Raw genomic sequence first — 12,320 nt, 5'->3', positions numbered from 1 at the left:
CCCACCCCATGCCACATTTTTTCCCAGCGCAAGCTTTCTTTATGTCCTTTCTCTTTGAACCTATCTGCCCAAATCCCTCAGGGCCTGGTTCTAGCTCCACATCCTCCCCACCCTTCTCTGTTTCCTCTTATATCACTGTCTGCCTCTCTCACATTCGCATTTCACATGTTCCATTATCTATTTCTATTCATTTCATTTCTATCTATTTCTATTCCACATGGTGGTATTTTTTTTCTCTACTCACCTGACAAGATTCTAAACTTCTGGAGGACTGCAACCCTGTTCTATATTTTTCCATCCTGGCCTCCCCTAGCACCTGGCACATTTTTGTACAAATAATATTTTTTTCTCTTCCTTATCCTCATCTTTTTTTTTTTCCTCCTAACAATAACAACTAACATCTGTAAAGCAGTTTACAAAGTGTTTTCATGTACATTACATTCCACAAGCTGCACTATACACCTGTATCAATTATCAATAAATATTTGATGGATTAATAGGGCAAAAGAGGAAGGCATTCCAGGTGAAGGAAATAACACTAGCAAAGGTACAAAGAGAGGAATGATCCCGGCATGAACAGAAGGCAGTGTGGGAACACAACCCTGCTGGAGAGGGAAGAGTGAACACTGTAGAAAATTTGGAAAATGAAGGATAAAGGTAACAAAAACCAACAGAAAAATAAATCCTGCCTTAACACTAACATGGTTAGCAGTTAGGTGTATTTATTTCTAGTCTTTTTTTTTAGAAACATTTTTTTTTCTTTTGCTAAGCTGTAATAAGTGTCCATAAAATTTTGTGTCCTACTTTGTTTCACTTAACATTCTAAGCACAGTTCCCTGATGTGACATAGTCTTCATAAAGGCCATTTGTAGTGAATGCATCATATTCTAGAGTGGTTGCATCTGCATGTACCTATCCATTTCTCTTTTGTTGGACACATGTTTCCCATTTTACGCTATTATAAGAAGCACAGATCTCTTGTGCAGAGAGAAGAAATGGAACAAAACTGGGTCTTTGGTGAGACCTCAAATTATTCTATGAAGGCTCACCTGAGCCTAAAGCATCTCTGGACTTTTTAGACCCCTGAGCCAGTCAGACTGATCCATTATTGCTTAAGCCAGTCGGAGCTGCATTTTCTCTGATTTGCAACCCACAATATCCCACCTAACATAAGGGCTCCAATGGCAGGACTGAGCTTGTCTTGCTCACTGTCGTAAACCCACCTGAATCCTCAGTCCGAGGCACAGAGTAGGAGCCTAATAAACATGTGCAGAAAAAAGAATACGAACTCTTGTATGAACTATCCATTATCCTGACCAGTGATCTAGAAGGATCTTAGTACTTTTATCAATATGAGCTTATCAACAAAAATGTTCATCATATTTGCCACTAATAATTCCCCATTTTTTTGGCCTTCTTTAGTTCTTCAATTTGGAAAGTTTACATTTTTATGAACTAAAATATTTTCCTTCATGACCTTTATTTTTATTTTTTATTGGGATATAATTGACATATACCTTCATGACCTTTAATACTAAAATTCTAAATGGATCTCCTCTCAGAGTTGACATTCATTTGTTATTTTCTTCTAGTTTTTCTACAGTTAAGTTATAGTATTTAATTTCTTTCATTTACCTAGAATTTATTCAGGTGTACTGTTTAAGGTTAGAATTCTTTTTTATTTTTTTTTCTAAATTCTTAACCAACTGTTCAAACGCCTTTTCCCGCATTGAGTTGCAATGCTTCTTTTATCCTTTTTTTAATGCTTATATAAAATTGAGTCTATTTCTGCCTAGCTATGTAATATTTCACTATCCGCCAAGGCTAATAATCCTCCAATTAAGGTCTGTCTTCAAAATTTTCTTTGCCATCTCCCTTGTTTATTTTTCCAGATGAATTTTTTAAATAATTATATCTAATTCTAAAAGGGCTCTTGGAATTTTCACTGTAAGTACACGAAGCCTAAAAATAAATTAAGGAAGAATTGACATCTTTACGGTTTTAAACTTTGCCATCCAGGAAAGTTTTTCATTAAGTTTCCCATATTTTTCAACAAAATGTGGTCATTTTCTTCACATAGATCACTGACATTTCAAATAAAGTTTATTTCTAGGTATTTTGTATTTGTTGTTTTAGATTGTTTTCTAACTGGGATATTACTGGCATATGTAGGGAACCTTGCTAACTTGTCAAGACAGTCCAACTGACACTCTAATTGTCCTTTTGTTGTAGGGAAACTTGCTAACTTGTCAAGACAGTCCAACTGACACTCTAATTGTCCTTTTGTTTCTTAGCCATCTCCCTGCAGGTACCACCCACAAGTCTGAGTTCTGCCCTCTGGAGCTAGATGGAGTGAAACTGCACCTCCTTCTACAGGACAGATTTTCATCTCTTGGAGACTGCTATCATGTTTCCATCAGCCTTCTTTTGTCCTGGCTAAATAACCCCGCTGATAGGATGAAAATGTATCTGGGAGAAATTCAAATGACAGTGGTGAGGTGGGTGGATTTGGGGCAGGTTAGGCTAGAGGTGGGGTACCAGTGAGGACTGGCTTCTGTGGTAATCCAGGCTTAAAGAGATGGGCTAAGATGAGGCTGCGAACATGGGAAGGGGCGAGTGTGGGAGATATATCAAAAGAGGAAACACTAGGACATATTGACAAACTAGATATAGGGAATAAAGAAATGCAGAGTCAAAGATGGCTCTAAATCACTGAAGAAAGTGATTCTCTCTACTAAGAGGAAGTATGAGAGTTGAAAAGGGAAGGTAGTTTCAAAGGAAGTCAATTTTGGTCCTCCTGACCCTGAGATTACAATATATCCAAGGAGACAGATCTACAGACTAGTTGTGAGATAATAGGAAACATATGTATTGGTCTGTGCCCTGGGGTCCTGGCACAGGGTTTCTAACACCCTTGTCAATTCCTAAGTGATAAATGCACTAGGATCATCTTTTATTCTAATGAGGGGACTCCAGCCGGGCTCCTGGATGGGGGCTGGTCACCAGAAAGACCAAGCCATGATTAGAAGCTTGGAATTCTCAGCCCTGTCCCCCACTTACCCAGAGAGGGGAGAGGGACTAGAAATGAAGTTCACGATTGATCATGCCTGCATGAGGAAGACTCCACAAGATCCCAACAGTATGGGGTTCGGAGAGCTTCCAGGTGGGTGAGCACATCCTTATACTGGGAAGGTGATGCACTCCAACTTCACCAAGACTGAACCTCCTGCACTCGGGACCCTCCCAGGCCTTGCCCTATGGATCTCTTCATCTGGCTGTTCATCTGCATCCTTTATTATATCCTTTAATAAACTGGTAATGGTAAGTAGGTGTTTCCCTGAGTTCTGTGAGCCTCTCTAGCAAATTAATCGAACCCAAGGAGGGGGTTGTGGGAACCTCTGGTTTGCAGGCAAGTCAGACAAAAGTCCAGCTAGGGACCTACTACTTGCAGTTGGCATCTGAGGTTGGGGAGGGACAGTCTCTTGGGACTGAGCCCTTAACCTTATCTCCAGGTAGATGGTGTCAGAACTGAGTTAAATTGTAGGACACCCAGCTGGTGTTGCAGAGAATTGCCTGTTATAGGGGGAAAAAACCCCACATACTTGGTGACCAGAAGTGAAGTGTTCTGTGTATGTAGTAAAGGAGACATACAGGTGAAAAACTGAGTTTTTCCTAAACGTCAGTGTTTTTCCAATTTTCCCCCACAATCATATGTTTTACATAGCAGGCCAGTTCAAACACAAACACATAGAAATAGATATAAAACAGATATAAGTGTCCTCAAACTCCTGCAGACACATGCGAGTTTGGCCTAGAATACCCCCCCTGAATTGACAGATTAAGTCAAGAGGACAAATGACTTCCTTCCCCTCAGCTTGTGAGATCCTGTGGTCTAAGACTTGGCGACCCATACCTGGTCAGGAAATTAATTAACCTACCACCATCTACCCTCAATCCCATGTCCCAGAGGGCTCCAGAGGAAGAGAGATTCCAGAAGAAAGGCCACACACATTTTAGAGTTCAAAGTAGGTCTCACTGCCAACCCACAGAGCACACAGAGTTAGAAATTTCTCACCTTTTAAAAACACATCTCCTTTGGCCTCAGGCTAGATAAGGATTTTCCTTGGAGAAAGAGGGGCTAGAGAATATTTAGGTCTCCCACTTTGAGTTTCAAGGCCATGGGGCTTAGAACTGGGACAGGGAAGATAGGAAACACTTTCTCCTTGCGAAGTGAGAGTCCTAAATCAAAGTATGGAAAAGAGGCCAAGGGCCCTAGGCTAACATCTGCTGTTGGGTCAGAGCCTGAACAAAACTCAGACCCAAGCTCCGCAACGCTTGGCAGTGAGGAATGAGGGAGCCCACGGGATTAGCAGAGGCCCAACAAAAAACAGCAACAGACATTGAAGAGCTGATTAAAGACAAAAATTTGCTTTTCTACCCCAAGGGATATTACCCTCCTCAGTCAAATTAAGTTGCTTTAAGCCATATCATGTCAAATCATCTTTACAGAGGACATCTTGGAACGTTTCATAATACAAAATTTTTTTAATAGAGTTGAAAATAAGCCAATCGATTTTTGCTTTAGATACTTAGTTTTAAAAAAGAGGAAGTGAGAGAGTAGCACTGACATATATACACTACCAAATGTAAAATGGATGGCTAGTGGGAAGCTGCTGCATAGCACAGGGAAATCAGCTCAATGCTTTGTGAAGACCTAGAGGGTGGGATAGGGAGGGTGGGAGGGAGACACAAGAGGGAGGGGATAGGGAGATATATGTATACCTATAGCTGATTCGTTTTGTTGTACAGCAGAAACTAACACACCATTGTAAAGCAATTATACTCCAATAAAGATATTTTTTCAAAAAAGTAAAAAATAAAATTAAATTAAAAACTGAAAAAAAAAAAAAAAAGAGGTCCAATGTACCATTTGGTTGAAATACCATGTCCCTGTCAGGCTTGTTTCTACTCAGGGAGGGGACAAATGAAGAGGTGGGAGGACAGAGGCAAGGAGTGCTTCTGCAAGCTTTTCCCATGTTGGGGTGATGCTCCGGGTTTATAGCAGCCTGCTGATGAGGGCTGCGTGTCCGGGCAGCTCTCAACACCCAGCTCAAATAAACAGGCCGTCATGGCAAAGGTCCCAGGGAGTCAGACTCAATCTTCCCTCTGCAACATATTCAAGGAGCACAGAGGAGTTGGCTTACAAATGACATAACGCAGGCAATAAACAGGCCACCGAAGTCAGGAGCAGCTTCTCACCACGCCCTTTCTCAGGCCCTGGGCTCTGCTTCATTCTCCTCCAGTCCCCATTCTCCATCTCTAATGGAAAAGGTGCCAGGATATAAACTACCTTTCCCTCAGCTACTTTTTCTTCCCATAGACCCTTCTTAGCCCCTGTTCCTTTCAGCAGTGGTACAACTAAACTCGGGGAAATATACACCCGGGGCACTTTTTGGTCCCAGGAATCTCTTAGAGCTCTAGTTTTTTTTTTTTTCGGCCGTGCCACATGGCTTGTGGGCTCTTAGTTCCCTGACCAGGGATCAAACCCGAGCCCGAGGCAGTGAAAGCGCAGAGTCCTAACCACTGGACCACCAGGGAACTGCCATTAGAGCTCTAGTTCTAATCTCCAGAACGTTTCCAGACCACCTCATTATCTCCAGATGGAAGCTCTGCTCATCCAACCACATCCTTGAGACCCAGCCCAGAGCCTCCCTCTCCTGTGCGGTGGCTCACTCGCTCCTGTCTCCTTCCAGCCACGCAAGTCAGTCGCCTTGGCACCTCAGGTAACCGCACCCTGCTTCCACCCTCTTAATATTCGGAGAACAAGCACACCCAGGCCAAGCAAGACTTCCAGAGAAGGAAGAGAACCCAGGCTGTCAGAAGACAAACCCAGGTCTGGAATGGAAGGAGGTTTCCAGTGCATCCTGAAGCCTGGATGTGAATTAACTGAGAAGCAGACAGGGGAAGAAAAGTCACAAGAGAAAAATTTGCATTCTTTTAATTGAAGGAGAAAGGGGACTAGAGAGGAAATGCAGCCAGGGATGATGGGGGTTCCATTTCTAGTTTCTTTGGTACAGGGAAGATTCGTGTAAATTTAGCTATGTCCCCGTTGGGCCCTGCAGTCAACTACATTTTTTTGGCAGAAGGAAAAAGATGATCAGTGGATTAATTGAATGATGCCTAGAGATAGCCAAAAACTAAAGCCTCAAACAGCTGCAGTCAGCATTTCCAGAGTACTTTTCATTTCTGCGAAGCACATGGAGTTAGTCGTCTCCCTCCAGTGCTGATTGGTAAATCTCTAAGTAATCACAGGACCTCTGCCTGTCAGCAGATCTTTTCCAACTGAGGAAGACACGTAGTGGCCAACCTTAGGGATCCCACAAGGCCACCACCCCAGACAGGGTCAGAGCTCAAGTTAGGGGCTACCTCCTGCAATGCGGACTCAGACTATGGAGCTGAGCTGTTTAACAGAGACATGCTAACTCCTCTGAATGCCACAAAGTCCCCACATCATCGTGTTGGGGATGTCTCCATACCTCCCAGATGTGGACAGCAGGGTGCCCATCTATCTGCAAGAGGCACTAAAATTATGCTCTTTCATCCTCCCTGAAAAGTGAAAAGAAATCAGGCCAGGAGCTCAAAGAGACAACATTAACATAATTTATTAAATTCCCACACAAAGAACATGCCACAGGAAAGAATATCAGAACTGGAAGGGCTCATGGAGATTATCTGGTCCAGCCCCCTCGTTCCACAAATGGGAATGGCGAGAAGAACACCAGAACACGATGGACAAAGCCAGCATGGGAGCTCAGCCCTGATGCACAGAAACCACAGACTTAAGGCTTCTGGTTTTGAGCCAAGTAGAACTTAAAGACTTAATGTTTATTTTTCATTTTTCTGTGTCCTACGGTACCACATTCTGATGCTTATCTCCTCCTTAAGGCTGCAGGAAGAGCCCTAAAGAAATTCGATGAGTGGCAGGTTCACTCAGAGCTAGGGTAACAAACTGACTGTGGAGCAGAGGGGTACAGAGGGGTTAAGGGAAGAATTCAATCCCTCCTGATTGCTCTCTTTCCCCCAAACAACAGACACTCAGACCCAGATGCTTCAGGGCGAATATATCAATACTTGCCTTCCTGAGGTTTGGAGGAGGAAGGGAAAAGCAGCAGGAAAGAGAGAAAAAGACTATGACATCATTCTGAAATCCGACAAATCCACTGGGAACACTCTTTTGCCTCTGTGGAGCAAATCCAAACACCGCAAGAGAAGGCTGCAGAACTCTGAACTCTTGGTATTTAATCAGTTGTGAGCTGTAAGCAAAACCACCAATAACTTAGCGAAATAAATACCGTGAGAGTTTCTTCGCTGAGACTGATGTAACCCAGTGAAAACAGTTTTTAGGCTCTGAGTCGAGAAGAATGAGGTGTATCTTGCTCCGCAACTTAGGGGAAAACCCTAAGAGATTCTGGGACTCTTCGCAGCAGACAGAAGTTGCCCGTAACTGTCCGTGGCCTCACAGAACCTTTCTGCTAAGAGCTACTCCCTGAAGGACATTCCCCCTCCCCAAAAGACAAGGCCGTCCGTCTAGTCAAAGTTGAGGTTCACAGGCCATGACAGGTAGCCCCACTGTCTGTCTGCAGGAGGCCCGGGTCAGCATGGGCTGAGGGTGGAGCAATTAGAAAAACAAACAGTTTGTTGCGAAGAACTGAGCTGTGTTTAAGGAAGGAACTTCATGCCCCCGGGACACTCTCCAATCACTGCTGACATCTGTGCCTCCAGCCTCGAGGGCTGAGGTAGATCTTGTCCCCTCTCCTGACCTGCGGAGGGCCTGGCTTCTGGGGCAGAATAACCGGCCCGGGCTACAAACTCCAGTCTACAACAGAAGGGAGGCTCTGCTACAGAGAAAAATAGTAACTATGGGAATAAGGCTACTGCCCTGGGTCCTGTAAGCAGGATATCGCTGGCCTCCAGAGGCTGCAGTGTCCAGAGGGGGAGCTCATCCCCCGTCCGCCCAGCGTAGAGGACGGGCGTTCGGAACCATGAAGGGAGCAGTCGGGAAGTCAAAGTCAGGGCCGGCAGCCTCCAGGGGTGGTGGGCTGCTCCTCAGGCCAGAGGCACCAGCAACAGCAGCATCTTGTCTCCCTCAGCTCATGTTTCCACCACTCGGATGAGAGGCATGGGCTTTGGGCTGGGGGGCTTGGCGATCCTAACGCGGAAAAGAAAGTCAGAAACACTGAGTGCCCTGTTGTTGCCCACCCTTCACAGAGCCGCCCCTCCAGTTTGCCTCTGGATTCTACCCTGCAGGGCCCGCTGATCTTGGTTCTCATGCCTTGAAATAGTAATTGTCGGTGCTAAGAGATTAGGGGACCGGTACTTTTGTCTGGTGGCAGGGGTGGGGAAAAGAGAAGGTGCAGCTGAACACCTTAGGAGTGGGTATGGCTGTGATTCTTGATTTTTTTTTCAGTCTTGGACCTTTTTGTCAATCTCTTGGAAACAAAAGGCCCTCTCCCTGGAAATATGCCCTTACTATACATTCACAATTTTTGCATACAACTTCAGGGGGTTCAGATGCCTCTAGTACTGTTCATGGGCCTCTTTGGGGTTCTGGTATCAGGCTCTACTCTAAGCTGGTTAGAAAGTGGTTCAGGTGGAGAATGGGTCAGATTCGATACTGAGAGAATGAAGCTGGGTTTAGAAGAGCCTCATCCTGGCCTTGGCACTAAAGGTCTCCTTCCCACGGCTCTGTCCCTCTTTCCTTCACTTCCTACCTGGGGCCCACTCCATTCATGCCCACTCACCTGCCCAGGTTCTCAGTCTTGGTCCGGTTCTGGGTGCTGAAGTTGCCATGAGTGATTTGTTTCTCTATCAGGTGTTCCATCCGGTCGTGCATCTCTAAATTCTGTAACACAAGTTATGAGATTAGAATTGGGCTTCCTCTGGTTTGCCCCGTGCCACATTTAACCAGTTCATTCTGGTCTCCACCTCTGTGCGCTGCTGTCACCGCCACCCCTACTGTGTGTGCCACCAGGATGCCCTCTCCCTCCAGTACTTGCTCCAGCCTCCTTCCCTGAAGGCGTGTTCTCTCAATAACTGTGCAGCACTGATCCTCTCCTGTAAATCCTCTCTATACATTTCCTGCATGTAATTTCCTATCGTCTGCTGAGATATTTACTTATGTTTGTCCATATGCTTTTCTATAAAGTATTCTTAGGTATTTTTTAAATGTATTTTATCTATAAATCTAGACTGCAGTCTCCCTGGAGATAAACAACCCTGTCTCCCATTTCTTTTTATCTCCCCCACTAGCTGGGACCCTCACACAATGGCTGCAAAGCAATCTCAGGTAGTCAGTCAATGGACAGGAAGGGCCCTGAGGTATGGTAGGAATCAGACCAAGAACTCATTAGCTAATCGAGCCCATCGCCTTAGCCAAGGAGAAGACTCCACCTGTAGAATGCATCCTCCTTCAAAGCTCAGCTCCACTGTCAGCTCCCCTGCCAAGCCCATATAGTCAGAATGAAGGGCCAGCCTCCATGCTGCTATGTGGCACAGGGCTTGCACCATGAGGATATATCCTTTCAGAGTGGGGACAGGTCTTACCATTGTTTGCAACTCCCTGAAGAGTCTTAGAAAACGTTCACTCAGCGGAACTGAAGATCATCCAACCACCCCAGCTACTCACTTCCGAGCAGCAGCTAGACCGGATCGAGACCCCCTCCAGGATCTCCCCCGCCCTATGTCCAGTTTTTTCTTCAAGAGTCTGCTCCCTTCCCAGGGCTGCCCAGAACACACACCTCGGCTTCCAGGTAGGCAATCTTCTCCTTGAGCTCCTGGATGGCAGTGTCCTTTGACTGTATCACAGCTTTTGAATTCTGGAGCTGCAAAGATGTGGCAGACACTGGAGCTTGTTCTGAAATGACTCATTACATACTCATTGCACTTTGCCCCGCTGCCTGCGGGGAGCCAGCAGAGACAAAGGGCAGAGTTTTGCACCTCTCACGTGGCTGGCTTAGCTTTTCTATAAAAGCCTTGTTTCAGTCAGTGTTAAACTCTTGATTACCCCAGGTGTGGGGGCAGGGGTTTGAGGGGAACACGACCCTGATAATCCAAAGTAATGGATGATTCAAAACCCCTTCCATTTGCCTTTGGGAAATACAAATTATGTATTGGTTCAAGAGATATTTATTGAGTGCTTACCATATGACAGGCCCTGTTCTAGAGAATGGGCAACAGCAGTGAACAAGACAGAAAAATCCTAGCTCTCATGGAGCTGACATGCAGCAACTATGCCCTCCCAATTAGGGTATCTTAAATCCTCAAAACGATTCTACAAAATGGCGTATTCTGAGTGTGCTACCCTAGCTCAGGCAAGGGAAGGCAGAAAATGTGCATGAGGTGCAAAGGCTGAAAACCTACACACAGATGAGTGAGTTTATTGGGACTTAATTACTCATTTACCAGCACTCTTCAAAGTGTGGGAGAGAATAACCTTGTCCTTCTCCCATGGGAACGCACAAGGCAAATAACCAAAAAAGTAGGGGAAAGATGGGAGAAAAGCAAATCCCAATCACCCTAACCTAGTAATCGGTTGCCATAAATGTTTTATGGGACACTTAATGAATATAAGCCAAGATACCCAAGATAATAAATCAATAAAGGTGTAGGCTTGACAGGAAAACAGGGCTAGACAATGTGGAAACTTCCAGAGGGGGTAACCCAGAGTAGGGTAAGATCTAACCCTGCTTACCTGCTCTATCATTTGTCGGACTTTCCGCTGCTGGCTCTTAAGCATGTCATCCAAGTGGTGGATCTTCTGCCGCAACCCAGCCACTTCCTTTTCCAGGTTAGCAGTTCTGGGGATTAAGACCAGAAGGCTGAGGCAAGGGGAAAAGATGCTTTCTCCACCCAGTCACAGTAAGGGCCTTGGGCTCAGGGGGTTTCGATCAGGCATGATTCCCTCTGCCTGATTCTCCAGTGGTCTGCTGTGAGGAGGAGGTGATGGGACACCTTAGAACAACACATCAGAAGCATCACTAGAGATCATCTAGTCCAAATAAGGGAACCGAGGCTCGGAGAGGTTAGAAAGGATAAGTCATTCTGGATAGTTCTACGGATAAAACTAGAGCCAATAGGTAGATGTTTCAAGGAAGGAGTTCTTATATTAACACAGGAAAGACTTTTTCAGTATTAAAGTTGTCAGAAAGTGGACTGCCTCGTGTGTAATGAACTCCTCCTTCCTGGAAAGATTCAAGTACAAGCTGGGATTATGATACCCTAGACCATCAAGCTTTAGCAGGGATTTTATATCAAGAGGGAGATAAGATTTGAGGACCCTTAAAGCCTCTTCACACAAGTCCATTTCTAAGTCTCCTGGTTCCCAGACACTGCTGTTTCCTTTGCCTCTTCTAAGCAAACTGGGCCAAGATCTCCAAAGGTCAGGCGGCTGGGGAGAGTGTCCAGGAGTTCAGAGCGCTGAAGAATTGCTGGTACCCATTACCCTCTGGGTCTGCCTGAGGAAACAGACAAGCGCCCACTGCTAGAAGATGGGCAGTGCTCGGCGTGGGGGACAGTGCAATCTGAGCCTCCAAATTCATCCTTCCTAAGCTTCAAACATTCTAAGTTGTCACCCTCAGCTCTCCAGCGCCCTATTACTCAGTCTCCTTTTATTTAGAAAATCAGCATTTATGATGCATAGCTGTCACTTGCCATCCCCAAGTCTCGGTTTTGGATTATCTGGTCTTTTGTGTTTCTCCTGCTCCTTCCACTCAGTCTCCTGCCCGTGAGCACCTCCACCATTGAGGAGGGAGTGCTGAGTAATTTAAAGCAATTCTGGGGCTTCCCTGGTGGTGCAGTAGTTAAGAATCCACCTGCCAATGCAGGGGACACGGGTTCGAGCCCTGGTCCGGGACGATCCCACATGCCATGGAGCAACTAAGCCTGTGCGCCACAACTACTGAGCCCGTGCACCACAACTACTGAGCCTGCACTCTAGAGCCCTTGAGCCACAACTACTGAGCCCTCGTGCCTCAACTAATGAAGCCTGTGCGCCTAGAGTCCATGCTCCGCAACAAGAGAAGCCACCACAATGAGAAGTCCGTGCGCCGCAATGAAGAGTAGCCCCCTCTCACCGCAACTAGAGAAAGCCAGCGCACAGCAACGAAGACCCAATGCAGCCAAAAATAAATAAATAAATGTATACAAAAATAAAAAATTTTTTAAAAATCAAGCAATTCTGCTGTGAAGTCTGAAAGAAGGCTACAATAAGATGTCTGCATTTTTCATGCCAGGCAGGCCTAAATCAAGGATATCCCAAAGGA

At 45.4% G+C, this 12,320-nt stretch overlaps 1 protein-coding gene across 2 annotated transcripts in view; it reads right to left on the bottom strand.

Annotated features, from left to right (window-relative positions):
- Positions 1–8,151: 8,151 nt before the first annotated feature.
- The window catches only part of TUFT1 (tuftelin 1), a 43,682-nt gene continuing 39,513 nt past the window's right edge, over positions 8,152–12,320 (bottom strand). For both annotated transcript variants that reach the window (XM_007460279.1, XM_007460280.1), the window contains 4 exons: positions 10,751–10,856; positions 9,798–9,881; positions 8,802–8,902; positions 8,152–8,236 (listed from right to left, as the gene is read on the bottom strand). In XM_007460279.1, coding sequence (XP_007460341.1) covers positions 8,152–8,236; positions 8,802–8,902; positions 9,798–9,881; positions 10,751–10,856 — 376 coding nt within the window. The remainder of the gene's footprint in view (positions 8,237–8,801; positions 8,903–9,797; positions 9,882–10,750; positions 10,857–12,320) is intronic.

Source organism: Lipotes vexillifer, unplaced genomic scaffold, assembly GCF_000442215.2.
Source record: "Lipotes vexillifer unplaced genomic scaffold, Lipotes_vexillifer_v1.1 scaffold209, whole genome shotgun sequence".
Classification (NCBI taxonomy): domain Eukaryota; kingdom Metazoa; phylum Chordata; class Mammalia; order Artiodactyla; family Lipotidae; genus Lipotes; species Lipotes vexillifer.
The sequence above is the reverse complement of the archived record's forward strand: the minus strand, read 5'-3'. Positions and strand labels throughout refer to the sequence as shown.